Raw genomic sequence first — 18363 nt, 5'->3', positions numbered from 1 at the left:
TTTCATGGCAGCATTCGATTCCTTGCGCCCTTCTGAGCTGATTAGGACTTGATCGATAGTCTCACGACGTTGTTTAGGTTGGCTTTTCGCCGGTTGGGTAAAAAGGGGCTGTTTTGCAGGCCACACACGCACCTACAATCACAGGAGGACCACCACAATGCCGCTGTAGCGATACAGCGATGCAGCGAAGCAGCAATGCCGCGGCGGATACACACACGCAATCAGACACATTAGAACCCAGGAATCGTCGCTGCGAGCACTGCAGACCATGTTCCCAACATCAGTTCGCCGGTTGTCCCATAGGCTTTGTCCTGTCTCCCTATCGGTATACCCGCATGATATGTAGCAACATGGCACCTGCAGGTACCTACTATAGCACAGCTGACAGCGAGGGGCGGCTCCCTTGCTACAGCTTGGCGAGAGGACCTGGGGGCAGACAAAATTCAGGCGGACGCATACTATAAGGGATTGCCCTCCAAAATGGCTATGACTTGCTGCAAGTCAATACTCTAGCGGCAACGCTAAGAGCAGCGACGCGGCAGCATTGAATTTAGGAGAATGCATCCCAGACGCACAACAATCAGCTCAGATGGCACAACCGCCCGAGCTGGATAAGGACACTCTCAGTCGCATACAGCATACACAAGGAAGACAGGGCAGGCAGGCAGAGGACGCTTCTAGGTGCTCTTTCCCTATTCTTCTTTTTTTCTAGTGATACCTAGGTTTTTCAGGGTTTTACGGAGGCCAGAAGCTTTCGCCGCATTTGTGTATGTTAGTAAGCGGTATTTAGGACCCGGCGTCGTGCCTTTGGCCCCAACACAAAACCACCACCACCACAGGCTTTGGCGCTCTACATCCACAAAATGAAAGAACCAACCAACCAACCAACCAACCAACCAAGCGAGGATGAGGGAAAGAATCTGCACGCCCATTTTGTAATAAGAGATCCGATCTTTGCGCCGGACAAGGTAGATCCAATTTGAAGTGTACTGAACTTGACATCCTGTTCAGCTTATTTTGAGTATATAGGGGCACCTCATACAGTCGTAAGCGTGTAGCAGATTACATAACAAGACACTGCAAATTAAGCAGTGCAGGTAGAAAGTAGGGCAGTAAAGAGACACTCCCTATCTGCGTACATACACCGTGTTGACGCTGTCTAAGGTGGCCCAGCAAGGCTGACGGGACGCACAAACCGTCTCAGCCAGCTTATATTAAGTACATAGGGGCACCTCATGCACTGCTATACAGGTGGAAAACCACCGGATTTATAGTGTATCCAATTTGAAGTGTACCAAATTTGACATCCTGTTTAGCTGATTTTAGGTATATGGGGGCACCTTATGCAACGGTAAGCAAGTAGCAGATTATATAACAAGACGCTGTAAATTAAGCAGTGCAGAGGGGCAGCAGATACATTTCCTATCTTACACCGTGTTAACGCTGTCTGAGGTGGCCTAGTAGGGCTGATGGGAGGCACAAATCGTCTCATTCAGCTTATTTTGAGTAGGTAGGGGCACCTCATACACTGTCATACGGGCGGAAAACTACTAGATATACAGTATATCCAATTTGAAGTGTACCGAATTTGACATCCCGTTTAGCTCATTTTGAGTATGTAGGGGCACCTCATGCAGTGGTAAACCACTTCCAAAGAGAGCAGATCATGTCGAATTTACAGCTATTTACGTGGAGTGATAAAAGTAACCACTACACTCTGTACCGTTCTTGTGAATTGATAAGAATAAGTCTCAACGTTGTGTACCGTTCCTCCCCACCCTACGCGTCCTCCCCCCCATCCTGCAAACCCCCCCTCTGCGCCCCCGTCCGCCCCCCCTCCGCGGCCCCCGGCCTTCCTACTCACTGTGTGGGCGCTCGGCCCCTCTTTCGGTGCCTCTTGCAATTCGTCCAATACGTCCTACCGAAAGCGTCAGCAGAAGAACGAGAAGAAGAGACAAAATACGCACGGAGCCTGCTCCAGATACCCCTTCGGTGGTGCCAGAAGAGCCTCAGGTACTCATTGCCCATGAGAAATACACTGATGCCGAGTTGAAGGGCGCACGCCCAAACGTTCGCGAGAGCGCTGTCGGGGTCACCCACTAACGTGACGTTGAGCTCCGGAGGGTTGTACCAAGGTTTGTACCACCTTACGGCCGGGTCTTCTTCTTCGGCCATTTCCAACTGAATGCAAGCGAGGATGAGGGAAAGGGTCTGTAGGAACAACTTGAGGTAATTGGCCCGATCTTTGCGCCAGACAAGGTAGACCCTGAACCACGTTAGGGGGAGATGTGGGGCCATTCTCGACAGTTGTGCGGTTTCGCGCACAACTTCTTCCCACGGGGCTGTGGTAGAAGTTAGCCCAAGAAGTAATAGAGAGGGGATATGTTTACTACCATGTCTTATCAAGTTGACCAAAGCGATCTTTTGGTACCAGGTTATGAGGTTCAGGACTAGTGACAGTACCGGAATGACGACCATTGAAAAAACGACCTCGGCCTTGACTTCTGGCTTCTTCACTGTTCTGTAGATAGCCATGAAGAAGATACTGTTGGCGATCAAGCCTTCCACGCTGAGGATCATGCCGATGATAAGCCATGTGCCGTTGCGGATCCAAGTCGGTCCGCGTCGGTTCATCTCGTCTATATCCTCTTGTTCATTGTTCACATGTATGTACTCCACGCTGTCGGTTGATGCAGGTGTAATGTCGGATGATGTACAAGTTGATGGAGGCGGGGTGTCGGTTGATGTCCACGAGGAGTCGGTTGATGGAAGCGGGGTGTCGGTTGATGGACGACGAGCCTCTTCCATAGTGGGACTCTCGGTGTAGGTTGATGGAAGAACAGCCAGTTCCATGTTGGCACCGTCGGTGTTGGTTGACGCGGACATGTTGTGGGTTGATGGACGAAGCGTGTGGGTTGATGGAGGAAGCGTGCTGGTTGATGGACGAAGCATGCTGGTTGATGGACGAAGCGTGCTGGTTGATGGACGAAGAGAAGAGGAAGAAGAGAGAAGGAAGGGTTTATATAGTCGCACTGCTTGGCGATCAGGTGCTGCCGAGACCTGTCCCTTGGGATGCCCGAAAGTGCGTCGAAGCAACCCAGGCAGTGGCAGCCGGAATCGGAGGGGAAATATCTCGGTAGCAGGAGAAGCCAGGAAGTGGTGTAGTGCACCACCGTTTGAGGTGGCTCGTAGAGTTCGCAGGTCGTTCACGATGATGACATTTAGACATCTGGAAATGTATTGAAGCATCTCAAACAGTGGCAGCAGAAGGCACACCGGTATGATAATGTGTGTACGATGTAAAGATAAAGGCTTACTAGATTGACACGCCCATCGCAAACAGGGCGGTATGGTAGCACCTGCCTGCCACTGCTTGGGTTGCTTCAACGCATTTTCAGGAATTGGAAGGGAGAGGGCGATATGATGTGGTAGCACCTGTTTGCCACTGCTTGGGTTGCTTCAACGCCTTTTAGGATTCGGAAGGGAGAGGGCGATATAATATGGAAGCACCTGTCTGCCACTGCTTGGGTTGCTTCAACGCATTTAGGAACGGAAAGGAGAGGGCGATACGATATGGAAGCATCTATCTGCCACTGCTTGAGTTGCTCCAACGCATTTTCAGGAATCGGAAGGGAGAGGGCGATATGATATGGAAGCACCTGTCTGCCCCTGCTTGGGTTGCTTCAATGTATTCTAGGAATTGGAAGGGAGAGGGCGATATGATATGGAAGCACCTATCTGCCGCTGCTTGGGTTGCTTCAACGCATTTTCAGGAATCGGAAGGGAGAGGGCGATGTGGTAGCACCTATCTACCACTGCTTGGGTTGTTTCAACGCATTTTAGGAATTGGAAAGGAGAGGGCGATATGATATGGAAGCACCTATCTGCCCCCGCTTGGGTTGTTTACGACTGCATGAGTTGCCCCTATATACTCAAAATAAGCTGAACAGGATGTGTATCTCGCCCCCATGGTATGGAAGCTTCGCTCCATCCCAAACACGTTGAGAAAGCTATGCCGCCTAAGTGAAGTCTTCTGGATATCAGTGTGACCGAGTCTCCTTCGGCCAACTCAGCCTTGAACTGGGAGTATTAGTCTGGCGCGGTCGGGAGCCTCTCGCAGCGCCCCCTTGGCCCAAGGGCTGGGCGGCCTCAGCTCTCGCCTATTTCTCAAACCTGGCGTTTGCTTGCCTCACTAACTCAACCTCGTCGCTCCTCCCTCCCATCCTCCACCTCGTCACTTTCACCTCGACAAACCCAAGCAACCTCTGTCACTCCTTATTGCCGTTGACCACGAGCAGCGTCTTCGTAAGCGACTGCACTTCCAGCTGCCGCCCGCCCTCCGCCTGTCGCGCTCAAACTTCGCTGGTCAAAACAAACTTCACCACAAACACCTGCACAACGATGTCCGCCATGGAGTACGAGACCGAGCCACGCTACGACGGTATGCAACCTTTCACTCATGCGACATCGTTTTCCGCGTTTTCTAGCCAGCCTTGCCAACACCAACGCGCAGACGAGCCTCGCGGCTACGACCGTGACAGGAGCCGCTCACCACGCGCCGACCGTCGCGATGATGATGGTGGGAGGGCTCGCAGTGCCTCTCCCAACGATCGCGACCGTATGGACAGCCGGTAAGTCAAGCAGCCGCCTCTAAAAAACGGTGTATCGATCGCTAACACCTCACAGCGGCCCCCCTCCCGAGCCTCGTCAGCAAGGCGAGGACGACAACTCTCGCAATCCTGGTTCAAATCTCTTCGTCACCGGCATCCATCCAAGCCTCACCGAGGCTGAGGTCACTACCCTGTTCGAGAAGTATGGCGACGTCGAGAAGTGCAACATCATGCGTGATCCTCACACTAGGGAATCCCGTGGCTTCGGCTTCGTCAAAATGGTGACATCTGACCAAGCGGATGCCGCCAAAGAGGGTCTTCAAGGCGAGGTTCACCAGGGTAGGACTCTCAGCATCGAGAAGGCCCGTCGTGCCCGTCCACGAACCCCGACTCCGGGCAAGTACTTCGGTCCGCCTAAACGCGGTGAGTTTGCTTCGCCCTATTCTCTCATGTAAGCTAACAGACCAGAAGAGGACTTTAGGGGAGGCCGTGGAGGCGGCGGAGGAGGTCGATTCAACGACCGTTACGACAGCGACCGACGCGGCGGTTATGGTCGACGCGATGACTATGGCGGGGGCTATCGAGGCTCCCGCTACGGAGACCGCGACGACCGTGGATACGGCGGTGGGGGACGCCGCGATCGCGATGACTATGGCTCTCGTGGCGTAGACCGCTATGCTTCATCGCGTGACGACCGGTATGGTGGCCGTGGAGACGAGCGCCGTGGTGGTGGTGGCGGCGGAGGAGGAGGCGGCGGCGGATACTACGATCGCTCCGGAGGCCCTCCTCCTGGAGGCGCTGGCGGAGCTCCGTACGCTGATCCTCCTCACAAGGAAGGTCGCGATGCCTACGGCGGCGGGGGCAGATCCTACGACGACCGTGGTGACGACTTCCACTACGCTCGCAATTGAAGCACCTCGCTAATCTACCCAGATTCCAAAAGAGTCTGAGAAGTTATGGAGGACCTCAAGGTTTGGAGACTTGGAAGCCCGAATTTTCAACGACGGTCTTCGACAACGTGCCCTCCCCGGCAAGATTTCCCTTTTTCTGTATCACCTCCTTCCTTCTCTCTTGGTTGCGACTCTCGATTTCTTCGGCTCTGTGCAGCACAGCTTCTCGGCACATCAACAAAAGTTACGGCTATCGGTCTGGGTTTTCGGCACGGCGAGAATGGGGTGAGGTGCTCTTCGACACAGCATCGGCACCAAATTGTACTACTATGCGTTTCCCCCGCCTTCGTCCGTTTCTTCATCTCTCTAGTGAGCTTGGCCGCCGGCAACCTGGGTGCCATTCACGCCTATCAGCAGATGATCGAGCATCGGCAGTGGGAGGCTGCATACTTTCCTGGAAGGACCCCTGGACAGCACTTGTCAACTGCGCCCTCACTGTAAACAAGAATCAGCTCCCTCATCCACTCAGCATTTTCACAACTGCCTTTGTACAACCTGGCCGTCTTCGGACTTCAGTCCAGATCAGCGGGTTTAAGATACCTAGCCAGACCAATTACAACAGCTCTGCAACATGCGCAACATAATGACTTGCGGCAAGCTCAAGTCGCCGGCGTAACCTACAACGTCCTCAGAATAGCAAATCAGTAAGACTCGCCTGCACCGCCCCAGTAAAGATGCTCCTATGGTAAGGACTCTGTCGACCCGCGAACCTGATACCCGTGACGACCTGCCACAATCTCACTTTTGAAAGTTCGTTCGCCTTGCTCAACGTTCTGTTATGGGCCATCCTCGTACCCGATGTAGCGCCAGGCTGCGTCGGGCACTCGTGGACTTCCCGGCTCAAATTGTCGCCTGTGGTGAGTCTACTTGAATTTACCTGTGTCGTGCCTTCTGCAGTTCTTCGCTTAATGACGTTTTGATTAGCATTCGGTATCCCGTGGACTTTTGGAAGCCCTTATTTGCCTTGGACGTAGTTCACTTGCTCCCTTGCAGGACTATCGGATTGCGTAACAAGACACAAACATAAAATTCCTCCCTTGTTCCTAGCATCATATTGATATCTTTCTAGGTCACTTCGGTGCTACGAAACGGTGTACTTTTCTAGTGCGTTTATGCCACGGCTTTGGCGAAAACAAATTCGGGAGTCGTGCGGGCACTCCCGCATGCTAGGCAAGTTCCCGAAGCAGATGTCCAGCTCCGTTTGTTACACCCCCAGAAATTTGCGGATAGATGCGTCGACCCAGGAAGCGAAGCTTTTCTGTAGTGGAATGCTGCGCGTATGTTCAGCGAGACAGACTCGGGTGTTGGCCTCGCGGGCCGAGACCTCCACCGATTTCTGCAACACGGTGCAAGACTGAGAATCTGGACCGTAATGGTCTGATTGAGTTATGCATGGAAAGCTTGATACGCTTGCATGGTTTTCATTGACTGGCTAACATTCCTCGATTACTAAAAACGGCAGCCAGAGAGGCTCTAGAAAACCGATCATAGATACAATCAGAAGCTTTTTAGATTGAACTCTGACAGTATCATGGGTGTCTAATTCAGCGTACCAAAGCGCTTGACTACTGCGACATGTATCTGCGGCAAGCGATATGCAAGGACGAAGTACATGCGCGTCCAGCGGAAGCTGATCCCCAAGGTATGCAGGCCCCCATAGCATTAGCCTTGAGGCTCAATCATAGATGTAGGTATTGCGACTTAGGAAGAACCCCGGGGTAATTCTGGCCCCCGGGATGATTACGGGTTTTTTTTTGGCACCACACATCTGCTAAAGTCGTTCAGCCTCACCCCTGACAGCGGGCCGGTATTCTCAAACGCCTCTAACATTCTAGCTCCGTAAGGCTAAGGTCAAGCTATCCAACTACGTCAACTTGGTCGCCTTCAATGGGTCCAAGCTCGCCGTGAAATCCGCCTGCTTCGTCTTCATATCTGTCGGGAAGCTCAAATGCTCATGCACCCACTTCCACTCGCCCGCCTCATTCTTATGCGCAATTCCTGTTCGTCGGAAGGCCGTGTCAAACGGCACGCCGCCCGCGCTGCCCCATGTGTGCTGGATCATGGAGCTGTAGGCCCAGTCTGGCGCCACGGCGGTGATCTCAATGTCCTTGAACTCCATCTCGCCGTCGTTCCAGTACGGGAAGATGGAGTTGAAGTGCTCCTCGAAGCTGCCGCGGACCGTGTTGCCGAACATGTCGTAGCTGAGCATGTCGTCGAAGTCATAGAAGCGGCGCGCGCCCACCATGCCGTTGTGATAGTCAGCGCGGGATTCGAGGTTCCAGTAGTGCAACCAGCCTCGGTAGAGCTGGTCGAGGACTTCTTGCTCCGCGTCTACGAGGGCGGGGTTGTGGTACTAGGTGCGGTGTTGTTAGATTTGGAAGCAAAGCAGAGGACGTGAAGGTAGCTTGGGCTTGGGATACTCACTTTGCTGGGCTTCATGTGAAGGAACTCATACTGCTTGGCAACAGCGCTATACGCAGCCTACTACTACATTAGTCACTAGCAAGTTAACTTTTTGTTCGAAAAGCCTTACATCATTCTTGACGAATCCGTTCTTGTCCATGGTGGCTGATGAATCTTGACTTTCCGTTGGTATTTTCGTGGTATTTGGTTGGTTTTTTTTTTTTTGAAGAATGCTCACAGATTCCAAGGCCGATATTTTCCGCTTGAAGTGAGAGTCAACTTTTGCTTCTGCTATAAATATGTCTCTGGACCCCAGTTTACCCCGCGCGCCTTAATCAAATTCTCAAAGACTCTACAGGCCGACTTGTGGGGTAGTCAATGCGGCATCCGGGGCATCGGGGAATTTCGTGGTGCCCAATTACATCGAGATATGGAAGAGCCGGACTAATTCCTGATGTCTGATACAACGCAAGTTCAACCGCTTGACAATGGAGGCTGTTCGACGGGGTGTTGGGTAGATCTGGGGAATCCTAGCTTCGTCCACGCCATTCGACTTGGTTTCCAAAATCGAAAGTGACGATGAGCACTGGTCATGGGGATAGTGGCAGGTGGTGTATTTCCAGCATAATTTACTCCGTTGAGAGAAACCCCTGGCTTTCATGATTTTGGAGAATACCTGCGGGATCTCAAGACTGGTATATTAGGAGACGATATGCTGCGAAACCATGCCACGTAGAGCACCTTTCGAATTTCACAATATCGTAAGTTTCAGCCCCAGAACTGTGCCCGATGTTGTTTGCTTCTTCCATTCATCCTTCTCCTTAACTATCGATATACACTCGACTTGTTTCCTTCAGCCTTGCCTAGTACTCTCTTCGTGAAGGCTCACGCTAATATTGACAGAGCTACAATGGGTTCCGTATCAACAACTTCTCCAGAATATGATGCATTGATCATCGGGGCCGGCTTTGGAGGGTGCTACACCTTGCACAAGCTTCGCGAAGCGGGCTTCAAGACCATTGTCCTGGATGATGGGGCGGACCTCGGGGGCGTCTGGTACTGGAACTGCTATCCTGGCGCGTAGGTGTCTGCCGTGTCGAATAATTAAACTATGCTAACTTCCAGACAGTCGTGTGGACACCAAGGTCCCGCTCTATGAGTTCTCCGATGAGTCGATCTGGCGCGACTGGACTTGGTCAGTGAAGTATCCGGATGTCTTCGAAATCAGGAAATATTTTGCCCATGTGGAGAGCAAGCTGCATCTGAAAAAGGACATCCAGTTCAACACCCGAGTCGTCGGCTCCCAGTGGGACGAGGCTGGAAACTTCTGGCGGGTCACAGATGCCAGTGGCGGAGAGAAGACTGCCAGATACCTCATCGTGTGCACGGGATTCGCTGCGAAGCCATATATTCCGAAGTTCAAGGGATTGGATACCTTTAAAGGCTTAAGTTGCCATAGTGCCAGGTGGCCGCAGGAGGGAATTGACTTCAAAGACAAGAGAGTTGCTGTTGTTGGGAACGGCTCCAGCGGCCTCCAAGTCATCCAGGAAGTTGCAAAGGAAGCTGCTCATTTGTCCGTTTTCCAACGCAACCCCACGTACTCCCTGCCAATGAAACAAGGGCCTTTGAGCAAAGAGGACCAAGACAAGTCGAAATACAAGAACCTCTTCGAGTTGCGCAAGCTGACCTTCGCTGGCTTGGATCGCGAGTTCAGTCCTCAGAACGCCGCAGATGTGTCAGATGAAGAAAGGAACACGTTCTTCGAAAAGACCTGGGATCAAGGCGGCCTATCCTTCTGGTTAGCGAACTACCAAGACATCTTGAGGAACCCAGAATCGAGCCGCCATGCGTACAACTTCTGGCGAGCGAAAGTGCTTCCACGCATCAACGATCCCAAGAAGGCAGAGCTACTTGCGCCGGAAGAGCCGCCGTATTACTTCGGCACGAAGCGCGCGACTTTGGAACAGAGATATTACGAGGTGTACAACCAGGACAACGTCGATTTGCTCGACGCTAAAGCGAATGCAATTACGGAGATTGTGCCCAACGGCGTCATCACGGCCGACGGGGCCCTGCGTGAAGTAGACATTTTGATTCTCGCTACCGGCTTCGACTCTGTTACGGGCGGGCTTCTTGCGATCGACATCAAGGGTGTGGACGGCCAATCTCTCCGGGAGAAATGGGCCCAGGGCACATACACCAACCTTGGGATGATGACGAACGGCTTTCCAAACATGATGTTCCCATATGGTCCTCAAGGTCCCACATCGTTCTGCAACGGGCCTACCTGTGCTGAGATTCAGGGCGATTGGATTGTCAATACCATTGGATACATGTCCAAACATGGAAAAATCAAGATTGACACCCAGAAAGAGACGGAGCAGGCATGGAGAGCTTTGACGAACGGCATTGGGGACATGACGCTCCTCCCGCACACGAACTCGGAGTACATGGGAACTAATATCCCTGGAAAGGCAAAGGAGATGCTGAACTACTTAGGAGGCGTGGTGGACTATACAAAGCGTATCACCAGCGTGATTGAGTTGGGATATCCTGGATTTGCTATCCAATAGTTTGTTGAATCTGCGAGGCGGCCATCGGGGTTGATACTGCTGTTTTTTGTAGTCATTTGTGGAGCATGTATGAGAACGCTTGGTTGAGAAACTGCTTGAGTGTTTGAAGTGTCCTGGCGAAGGCTGATTCGCCGCGGACACGACAGCCTTGACCAATCAAATGTCGCGTGTTCCTTCATTATATTTTTGAATCAGTGCTTTTGGCAGCAGTCCATGTCAGGATGGCAGGAACGAGTGTACGGGTTTCTATGACGAGGCATTGTATAATCGTATAATATGGAACTCCAGAAAAAGCGATCCTCCCAAACGCCTGCCATGACCTCGTGAGCCCATCCGTCGCAGCATGACTACACGTTCTCGTCACGGATCCGTCTCTCGATAGCACCGAGTCGACGCCGGGGAATCCCCAAAACACGTGCTGCCCAAACGACTCACTCGGTGGCTCAGCGCTTCCGCTCGAAGTATGAAGTGGACGCCATGACGGCGACACTCTGGTCCATAACCCATTCGCCGGCCCAGAGGTAGTTGTCGATCCACTTTTTGATGCTGGGCGATTCAGAAATGGTCTCTGATTTTATGCTAGGGCTGGGTCCCAGGATGTGGGACATGTTAGCCAGGTGTCCATTGTGCGGCATTTCGACAGCGCGACGTAAACGTATAACGCAGCAGCGGGCGGAACGTGGGGGAGGGAAAGGCGTACGTTAGGCCAGTGGAGCGCTTCACTCCGGCGAGGAAGGCCGAGACTGGGGAACCGTTAGCTTGGCTGGAGACATGGCAGCAGGGCTGGAGAAGCGCACTCATTATGGCGTCAAAGGCATAGTGGGTGAGGCGGCCGAGCTGCAACGGTTAGTTGCTGGCCCCAACGACGTGCGGGCAGGTAATTACGGTACGCACAACCATGGTGGGCTAGCTGGGGCGGCGGAGGAGGCTGACGGTGTGCAGGATGAGGGCGGCGGCGTGCGAGGGCGCGCGAGGAGCTGGCAGACGTGTTGAGATGGGCGCAGGACGGTGGTTGGGGATGCTGCGAAGGGAGAGGCTTGCCGGCCGTGGAGGCGAGGCAGGTGGTCCCACGCGGCGGTCTGGCAGGCGTCACGTGCGAACCGCCAAAAGAACCGCGCAGGGCTGACAAAGGCGAAATTTTTGCTGTCGCGGCCGCATCGGGCATCGCGTCCGACTGCAAGGCGGCCCAGTGGCCTGGTGGCCGGCGGGCAGCTGGTGGGCTGGTGGGGTGTTGCGCAGCTTTTCAACCAGCCGCCAGACGTCAACCACGCGGGCGCAGAGGGGCAGGTTTGCTTCTTTTCTGCGTGCTTCTCCTCGCACCACGGCGCTGTATATAATCCGCGCGGCCTCTCTCTTCGCCCGCCAGCTCGCACGCCGCAACGCTGTGCAAACACCCCTCGACCGGCCCCACGTCGCCGCTCGCTGCAAAGGTAGCCCGTCCCACTCTTCGCTGTCCGAACTCGACCCCGGCCCCAACCCAACCATTTATCCATGCTCCAGACATTAAGCAGTCCGCTGATCTGTAGTTGTCCTCAGCTCTGAATCGCTTCCTTCGCTCTCCCGCACTCCAGACTCCTTCCCCGACCACACTTCGTCAACATGGCGAACGCGCTCGACCACCTGAACGCCGGCAGGACGCGCATTGAGTGGCTGTCGCAGCTCAACACCGAATACCACCCCGCCAAGGAGTACCGCCGCACTTCCATCATTGGCACAATTGGTCAGTCACGCCAGGAACCAGCTTGAGGCAGCTCCAAGCACGCTGGCGACTCAGCTGACGCCCGCTAGGCCCCAAGACCAACTCCGCTGAGAAGATCAATGCCCTCCGCAAAGGTTCGTACCAGCTTCAAACGCCTGGGCCCGGCCCTGCTGACTCCAACAGTTGGCCTCAATGTTGTGCGCATGAACTTCTCCCACGGCACATATGACGTAGGTCTCGACGCAGCGGCAGTCTTCCAACTGCACACCCGTTGACCACTTGAGTAGTACCACCAATCTGTCATCGACAATGCGCGGGAGGCCGAGAAGTCCATGCCCGGCAGGCCGCTTGCCATTGCCCTCGATACCGTTCGTTCACTCTCCGTAACTCACCTGCCATCGCCACTCATACATGCATAGAAAGGACCGGAAATTAGGACGGGTAACACCGTTGGTGACGCGGATCTACCAATCAGCGCGGGCGATATCTTGAACATCACCACCGATGAGGCATATGCCACCAAGAGCGACAACAAGAACATGTAGGCTTGCTTTCGCCGCTGGAACTGGTCTTGGGAGGCGCTCGAGGACACTGCTGACGCTATCCACCACTCAGGTACGTCGACTACAAGAACATCACCAAAGTCATCGAGGCTGGCCGAACCATCTACGTCGACGACGGTGTCCTTTCCTTCGAAGTCATCGAGGTGACCGACGAGAAGACTCTGAAGTGCAGGTGCGTGAACAACGGCAAGATCTCGTCCAAGAAGGGAGTCAACCTGCCCAAGACGGATGTGGATCTACCGCCTCTGTCCGAGAAGGACAAGGCCGATCTGCGGTTCGGTGTCAAGAACAAGGTCGACATGGTCTTCGCTTCCTTCATCCGCAAGGGCTCCGACATCACTGCTATTCGCGAGGTGCTGGGCGAAGAGGGCAAGGATATCCAGATCATCGCCAAGATCGAGAACCAGCAGGGTGTGAACAACTTCGACGAGATCCTCAAGGAGACAGACGGCGTCATGGTTGCCCGTGGCGATCTCGGTATCGAGATCCCTCCCAGCCAGGTCTTCATCGCGCAGAAGATGATGATCACCAAGTGCAACATCGCTGGCAAGCCCGCTATTTGCGCCACACAGATGCTGGAGAGCATGACATACAACCCCCGTCCCACTCGTGCCGAAGTCAGCGACGTAGGAAACGCCGTCTTGGACGGTGCAGACTGCGTCATGTTGTCGGGCGAGACCGCCAAGGGCAACTACCCCGTCGAAGCTGTCACCATGATGCACGAGACCTGTCTGCTTGCCGAAGTGGCTATTCCATACGTCAACGCCTTCGATGAGTTGAGGAAGTTGGCCCCTGTGCCTGTTCCTACCACAGAGACCTGTGCTATGGCGGCTGTCAGTGCCAGTCTGGAACAGAACGCCGGTGCCATCTTGGTCTTGACAACTAGGTAAGTGTCTTGAGTCATAAGGCGTGTATCGCAGCGTCCAGAGCTAACGCTTATCAGCGGCAACACCGCCCGTCTGGTCTCCAAGTATCGTCCCGTGTGCCCCATCATCATGGTAACCCGTAACGCCGCTGCTTCTAGGGTAAGAATTTGCCCCTATTATCCTCTATAAGCATGCCACTAACACTATCTTCTCAGTACTCCCATCTCTACCGTGGCGTCTACCCCTTCTACTTCCCTGAAGAAAAGCCCGACTTCAAGACCGTGCCGTGGCAAGAGGACGTCGACCGCCGCCTCAAGTACGGCATCATGAACGCCATCAAACTCGGCGTGCTGAACAAGGGCGACCCCGTTATCTGTGTGCAGGGCTGGCGAGGAGGCATGGGCCACACCAACACCCTCCGCATCGTCCCCGCCCAGGACGACCTCGGTTTGGACTTGGAATCTTAGATGGGCTTGCATTCAGGCGTACAATCTGCGGTAAGCGAATGAGGGTATGGCTTGGCGCGTAATACTTCTTCGTTCATAGGGTAGGTAGGAAGGGCAGGGTTCTAACACGGCCGTTAAGGGTTTGCGGATACTTGAGCAAATGGGATGGTATGCAATAGAATGCAATGGAAGTCTCTATACATTCTGCCAGGGGTTTACAGTGCCTGGATGGAGAAAGTGGAGGTCCCTTGGTAATAAAAACCGGGGGCAGCAGATACATTTCCCAATTCACATACACCCTGTTGACATTGTCTGGGGGTAGCCTCACAGGTCTACTAGCTGTCCAAAATGCCGAACTTCTCTCCGGTTTGGAACGCTGAAAAACACTATGAAGCTCCCTCACGCAGCGGCAAACGAGTGTATGCACATTCCCAAAACGCCAGACCATGCTCCAACCCGCCCAAGACGCCTAATGCTAAAACAGCTAACCAAAGCGCAGTCTCATAGTCATCATCATACAAGCAGAGCTGCGTGAGCACTCAATAGTGCTGTCGAGAACAGGGGCTCCTCCTCTACCTCGCTGCTGCAATGCCTGCGTTTCTTCGGCTCTGCCTTTTCATCGCCTCCACCTTCCTCGCTAGGGCGGCGTGCAGCTTCTTGTTACCCGCCCAGTCCATCTGCATCTTCCGCATCCGCACACTTGCAATCACCATCAGGCCCACGGAGCGCAGAGAGTGCCTCTTCTCGCGGATGGAGATGTCAGGCGTGATGCCCATTTCTTCGATGAGCTTCAAGTCTTCTCTGTTACTATGGAAAGAATTAGCTTTTTATGGTTTCCAAAGTCCAAGGGAGTGGGCACATACCATTGACCATACACCTCAATCATCATCAGGAAGAACTTCTTCTGAAACCCGAGTGCCTCCCTGAAGCCCTCCTCGCGTTGACATTTGGCACGCAAGTACTGAATTTGCTTTGCCAAGCCTCGAAGCTCGCCGGCATGTCGCTTGTCCTTGTCCATGATGTCTTCCTTGAGTTCCATGAGATCGACGGTGTTGTTGTCCGCTGCAGCCCGGAGTTGTTTCTGGGCGGATGCGAGGCCGAGTTCAGCCGCGCGGATTTTCTTTTCTTTTTCGCGAACAATGTTCTTCGACTCAGTCTTGAGAGCAGCTAGACGTTCGTCGCGGTCCGAGATCTGGATTCGGAGATCCTCAACTGCCAGCTCGGCAGTCTGGAGACGGTTCTGGAGATCGCGAAGCTCCCGTGACTGCCGCTTCGGGGACTCCTTACTTGTAGATTCCTGCCTTAGCTTCGATGCGTAGGCCGAGAGCTCACCATCCTTTTCTGAGAGTTGGAGTTGCAGGTTCTGGACTTCGGTCTCCGCAGCTCGTAGCTTGGTGTCTCGGTCCCGCACCTCCTGGCGTAATCGCTTTTCCGCATCAGCGAGCTTCTGTTCTTTGTCTTCAACGGCGACTTGGAGCTCCTCGGCCTCGAGCTTTGCAGTCTTAAGGAGATTATGAAGGTCTTTGCGTTCCCGTGCAATCGTAACATCTGCGCTGGCGCTGGAAGCTTGCCGTGCGGATATGATGTCCTTGTTGAGTTTCTCCATACGAGTGGTAAGGGCCTCGCGATCTTGATCCGCGACATTGAGATCCTTTTCTAGGCTCTCGATTCGTGACTGGAGCTTCGTCTTTTCCCGCTGTGCAGTCCGTAGATCCTTCTCAAGTGGTTCGATCTTGGCTTGAAGATCATAGGAACCCTTGATCTCCTTCTCGAGGACAGCAATCTTAGCTTCAAGGCCCCGCTTCTCCTCGTCGGCCTCTTCAATGCTCTCTTCCAACACTTGGATTTCATCTTCGTGGTCCTGCTTCGTGTTGGACAGCTCAGTCCTCAAATGCTCCATGGCAGCTAGTCGTTCTTCGGCTGTCCGCTGGAAGTCATCAAGTTGGCCCCTTTGGGAGTTAACTAGGTCACGGAGAGACTCTAAGTCGTGGTCTCGCTCGCGCACAATGTTTTGTACAGCTTCGAGCTGAGTATCAGGCTCGTCGGCATATTCCCGAAGAGCCTCTAGCTCAGCATTCCGTTCCTCAATGGTCTTCCGCGCGGTCTCCAGGTCCCGTACTCGCTCATTCAGGGTCGATTGAAGCGTCCTCAGGCTGTGAAGACTTGTTTGCTGAGCTGTCTCCAATGTTGAGATTGTCTTTTGCGTAGTCTCAAGCTCGCATTCCCGCTCTTTGAGAGTACTACGGAGAGCGAGGATCTCCCGCAGGGCGTTATCACGCTCACGGGTCGTTTTTTGTAGAGCTTCAATCTGTGTTTCCTTGGAAGAGACGGTTTGCATAGCTGTATCGCGTTCCCGCTTGATCCTCTCAAGGTCTTGGTCCTTTGTAGCGAGGCTCTTACGAAGTTGTTGAATGTCTTCTTCTCGTAGTGATTCCTCTGACCGTAGGCGCTTGACATCTTCTTGCGTTTGACGTAGCTGTCGGCGACAATCATCAAGCTCGTCTTCCTTCGCCTCTGCAGCATCAAGCCGAGACCGCAGGAGTTCCATCTCCGTGTTCTTCTCGCGTGTCACGTGGAGGACTTGCTGGTGTGCGTCTTGGGCGGCCTGTTGAGCAAGCTGGACCTGGTTGTCACCTTGTGACTCTGCCAGGCGTAATCTATCGATGAGAGCGTCAATCTCGCCTTGCTTTGCGCGCTCGGCTGCCTGTACTTGTCGTTGGAGAGCTTTGATTTCCATTTCTTTATCCCGCGCAGCTTCGGCATGCTGTCGCTCCTTCTCGCGCAAAGATTCGGCTTGTTGTCGTTCGGCCTGTTCGGCGTCCTCCAGCCTCTCCTCAAGCTCTCGTAGCTCCTGGTCCTTGCGTGCATCCATGGAATCAATCTTCTTTTGCAGGGCGTCAATCTGCCCGTCCTTCTCCAGTGTCAATTGTTGGAGTTGTTCTTGGAAGTCTTCGATTTGATTGGCTTGCTCGTCGATCAAGCGCTCCTTTTCTTCGAGTTCACCATCTTGATTACTTTCCCCTGCCTGAAGCTTAGCCTGGAGTGCCTCAAGCTCGTCTTTCTTCTCATCAAGAAGTCGGTCCTTCTCCTTGATTTCCGCCTCCATATCGTCCAGTTCCCCTCGGAGCTCCTCTAGCTCCTCGTCGTTGTCATTCATGTTAGCAGCCTCGCGCTTGAGATTCTCAAGCTCGGCTTCTCGCTCCTGCAGATCACCAGCTCGCTCATCGGCAAGCCTTCGCAGCTCATCCATTTCTTCTCGCATGCCTTCATCTTTGTGTCGACGCTTGACCTTTTCCACATAGTCTTGGAACTGTTTCTTATACTCCTCTATTTCGTGCTCGGCGCGCTTGAGCATCTTCTGATATTTCTGTAGCTCTCGCTGAATGGTGACCTTGTCCATCTTGAGTTCCGTGTTCTCCCTAAAGGCATTCTGATTGAACTCGGGGCCGGTTCGCTTGAGGTTTTCTTCGAGGAAGTGAATCTTGAGTTTTAGGCCGAAGTTCTCTTTGTCAATGGATTCGATACGCTGTGGTGACGTGTTAGAGTGTGAGGCACCAAGAGAAGGAGACTGATACGTACAGCTTCCTGCTCTCGCAGTGTCATCATATTGCCTCCATCTAAAGCACCTTCTCCGTCTCGTCTGGGTAACGCCAATGGGGTCGACATGGCGCTTGAGCTCGCAACCGGTGGAAGTGGTGTTCCACTCATGCCAGTCTCGCCCATGGAACTTGAGTTCATTGCATCGTATACGGTGGCCTCTGGTAAGGGACTGCCGTCGAACTTGAAGCCGGGCTTCATCACGGCCGGCGTACGCGGCTTTCCATCCGCCTTGAAATCTGGTTGCCCCACGCCATATCCATTTGCATTGGCTTGCATTCTATTGTGAGTCGCGCTCTTCAGCAGCGGCGTGAACTCCGCTTTCCCGGGTGGTTGTCGAAGCTGACCAAGTGGATTCCGCGCAGATGGTGTTCGTGAGCCCTGTGATCGCCCCCCGCGTATTTGCGCAATCAAGTCGGGCTGTCCCTTCGAAGGCGAGGCGAAGGAGGCAAGTTGGCTGAAGGAAACATCGCCGGCCTGTGTTATTCGCGTCGCGTCGCCAGCCGCAGTGGGCGGGGAAGAGACAAACATTCCGACTACGAGCGCTCTCGGTAGTTGATGTTCCTAGATAGGTTTCATGGGAAAAAGAATGGGTGGTGGTGGAGCGATTGCGCGGAGCAGTGTTGAATTAGCGAGGTGTTGTCAAAGCCGCGAAA

At 53.7% G+C, this 18363-nt stretch overlaps 8 protein-coding genes across 8 annotated transcripts; 4 read left to right on the top strand and 4 right to left on the bottom strand.

Moving 5' to 3' along the window:
• Window positions 1–1521: 1521 nt before the first annotated feature.
• BDZ99DRAFT_494617 (uncharacterized protein) lies at window positions 1522–2718 on the bottom strand (the record flags this gene model as incomplete). The annotated part of the gene is made up of 4 exons (XM_033723324.1): window positions 2394–2718; window positions 1968–2342; window positions 1865–1918; window positions 1522–1547 (listed from the first exon to the last, which is right to left on the bottom strand). The coding sequence occupies exons 1-4, from the start codon at window positions 2632–2634 to the stop codon at window positions 1522–1524; spliced, it is 696 nt and encodes a 231-aa protein (XP_033581654.1). The 5' UTR covers window positions 2635–2718.
• Window positions 2719–4207: 1489 nt separating this feature from the next.
• BDZ99DRAFT_183058 (RNA-binding domain-containing protein) lies at window positions 4208–5675 on the top strand. The gene is made up of 4 exons (XM_033713067.1): window positions 4208–4441; window positions 4514–4631; window positions 4687–5033; window positions 5082–5675. The coding sequence occupies exons 1-4, from the start codon at window positions 4402–4404 to the stop codon at window positions 5519–5521; spliced, it is 945 nt and encodes a 314-aa protein (XP_033581653.1). The 5' UTR covers window positions 4208–4401; the 3' UTR covers window positions 5522–5675.
• On the top strand, window positions 5404–6198 carry BDZ99DRAFT_183109 (uncharacterized protein). Its single transcript, XM_033713068.1, has 2 exons — window positions 5404–5489; window positions 5544–6198. Exon 2 carries the CDS (start codon window positions 5567–5569, stop codon window positions 5999–6001), a length of 435 nt encoding a protein of 144 aa, XP_033581652.1. The 5' UTR covers window positions 5404–5489; window positions 5544–5566; the 3' UTR covers window positions 6002–6198.
• A 1183-nt stretch (window positions 6199–7381) lies between these two features.
• BDZ99DRAFT_458681 (uncharacterized protein) lies at window positions 7382–8255 on the bottom strand. The gene is made up of 4 exons (XM_033718971.1): window positions 8202–8255; window positions 8094–8137; window positions 7985–8041; window positions 7382–7913 (listed from the first exon to the last, which is right to left on the bottom strand). Exons 2-4 carry the CDS (start codon window positions 8121–8123, stop codon window positions 7425–7427), a joined length of 576 nt encoding a protein of 191 aa, XP_033581651.1. The 5' UTR covers window positions 8124–8137; window positions 8202–8255; the 3' UTR covers window positions 7382–7424.
• Window positions 8256–8873: 618 nt separating this feature from the next.
• BDZ99DRAFT_379247 (FAD/NAD(P)-binding domain-containing protein) lies at window positions 8874–10536 on the top strand (the record flags this gene model as incomplete). Its single annotated transcript, XM_033715140.1, has 2 exons — window positions 8874–9043; window positions 9093–10536. 2 exons carry the CDS (start codon window positions 8874–8876, stop codon window positions 10534–10536), a joined length of 1614 nt encoding a protein of 537 aa, XP_033581650.1.
• Window positions 10537–10979: 443 nt separating this feature from the next.
• BDZ99DRAFT_485308 (DUF1748-domain-containing protein) lies at window positions 10980–11436 on the bottom strand (the record flags this gene model as incomplete). Its single annotated transcript, XM_033722701.1, has 4 exons — window positions 10980–11115; window positions 11237–11279; window positions 11334–11373; window positions 11431–11436. The coding sequence occupies 4 exons, from the start codon at window positions 11434–11436 to the stop codon at window positions 10980–10982; spliced, it is 225 nt and encodes a 74-aa protein (XP_033581649.1).
• A 386-nt stretch (window positions 11437–11822) lies between these two features.
• BDZ99DRAFT_458678 (pyruvate kinase) lies at window positions 11823–14545 on the top strand. The gene is made up of 9 exons (XM_033718970.1): window positions 11823–11966; window positions 12073–12256; window positions 12325–12369; window positions 12419–12465; window positions 12523–12603; window positions 12655–12776; window positions 12851–13684; window positions 13742–13823; window positions 13880–14545. The coding sequence occupies exons 2-9, from the start codon at window positions 12136–12138 to the stop codon at window positions 14129–14131; spliced, it is 1584 nt and encodes a 527-aa protein (XP_033581648.1). The 5' UTR covers window positions 11823–11966; window positions 12073–12135; the 3' UTR covers window positions 14132–14545.
• On the bottom strand, window positions 14276–17824 carry BDZ99DRAFT_458677 (uncharacterized protein). The gene is made up of 3 exons (XM_033718969.1): window positions 17690–17824; window positions 14974–17636; window positions 14276–14917 (listed from the first exon to the last, which is right to left on the bottom strand). Exons 1-3 carry the CDS (start codon window positions 17774–17776, stop codon window positions 14683–14685), a joined length of 2985 nt encoding a protein of 994 aa, XP_033581647.1. The 5' UTR covers window positions 17777–17824; the 3' UTR covers window positions 14276–14682.
• Between the last annotated feature and the right edge of the window lie 539 nt (window positions 17825–18363).

The sequence above is a fragment of the Mytilinidion resinicola genome (assembly GCF_010093595.1).
Source record: "Mytilinidion resinicola strain CBS 304.34 unplaced genomic scaffold BDZ99scaffold_3, whole genome shotgun sequence".
NCBI lineage: Eukaryota > Fungi > Ascomycota > Dothideomycetes > Mytilinidiales > Mytilinidiaceae > Mytilinidion > Mytilinidion resinicola.
This window is presented reverse-complemented; position numbering and strand designations above follow the sequence as displayed.

Coding starts and splice junctions, on each gene's coding strand:
- BDZ99DRAFT_458681 (XM_033718971.1), bottom strand. CDS start 8,123: ATGGACAAGAACGGATTCGTCAAGAATGAT. Junction 8,042..8,093: donor ACGGATTCGTCAAGAATGAT/GTAAGGCTTTTC, acceptor ATGTAGTAGTAG/GCTGCGTATAGCGCTGTTGC. Junction 7,914..7,984: donor TTCACATGAAGCCCAGCAAA/GTGAGTATCCCA, acceptor CACCGCACCTAG/TACCACAACCCCGCCCTCGT.
- BDZ99DRAFT_458678 (XM_033718970.1), top strand. CDS start 12,136: ATGGCGAACGCGCTCGACCACCTGAACGCCGGCAGGACGCGCATTGAG. Junction 12,370..12,418: donor GATCAATGCCCTCCGCAAAG/GTTCGTACCAGC, acceptor TGACTCCAACAG/TTGGCCTCAATGTTGTGCGC. Junction 12,777..12,850: donor AAGAGCGACAACAAGAACAT/GTAGGCTTGCTT, acceptor TCCACCACTCAG/GTACGTCGACTACAAGAACA.
- BDZ99DRAFT_183109 (XM_033713068.1), top strand. CDS start 5,567: ATGGAGGACCTCAAGGTTTGGAGACTTGGAAGCCCGAATTTTCAACGA.
- BDZ99DRAFT_183058 (XM_033713067.1), top strand. CDS start 4,402: ATGTCCGCCATGGAGTACGAGACCGAGCCACGCTACGACG. Junction 4,442..4,513: donor GACCGAGCCACGCTACGACG/GTATGCAACCTT, acceptor ACCAACGCGCAG/ACGAGCCTCGCGGCTACGAC. Junction 4,632..4,686: donor CGCGACCGTATGGACAGCCG/GTAAGTCAAGCA, acceptor AACACCTCACAG/CGGCCCCCCTCCCGAGCCTC.
- BDZ99DRAFT_458677 (XM_033718969.1), bottom strand. CDS start 17,776: ATGTCGACCCCATTGGCGTTACCCAGACGAGACGGAGAAGGTGCTTTA. Junction 17,637..17,689: donor CACTGCGAGAGCAGGAAGCT/GTACGTATCAGT, acceptor ACGTCACCACAG/CGTATCGAATCCATTGACAA. Junction 14,918..14,973: donor ATTGAGGTGTATGGTCAATG/GTATGTGCCCAC, acceptor TTCTTTCCATAG/TAACAGAGAAGACTTGAAGC.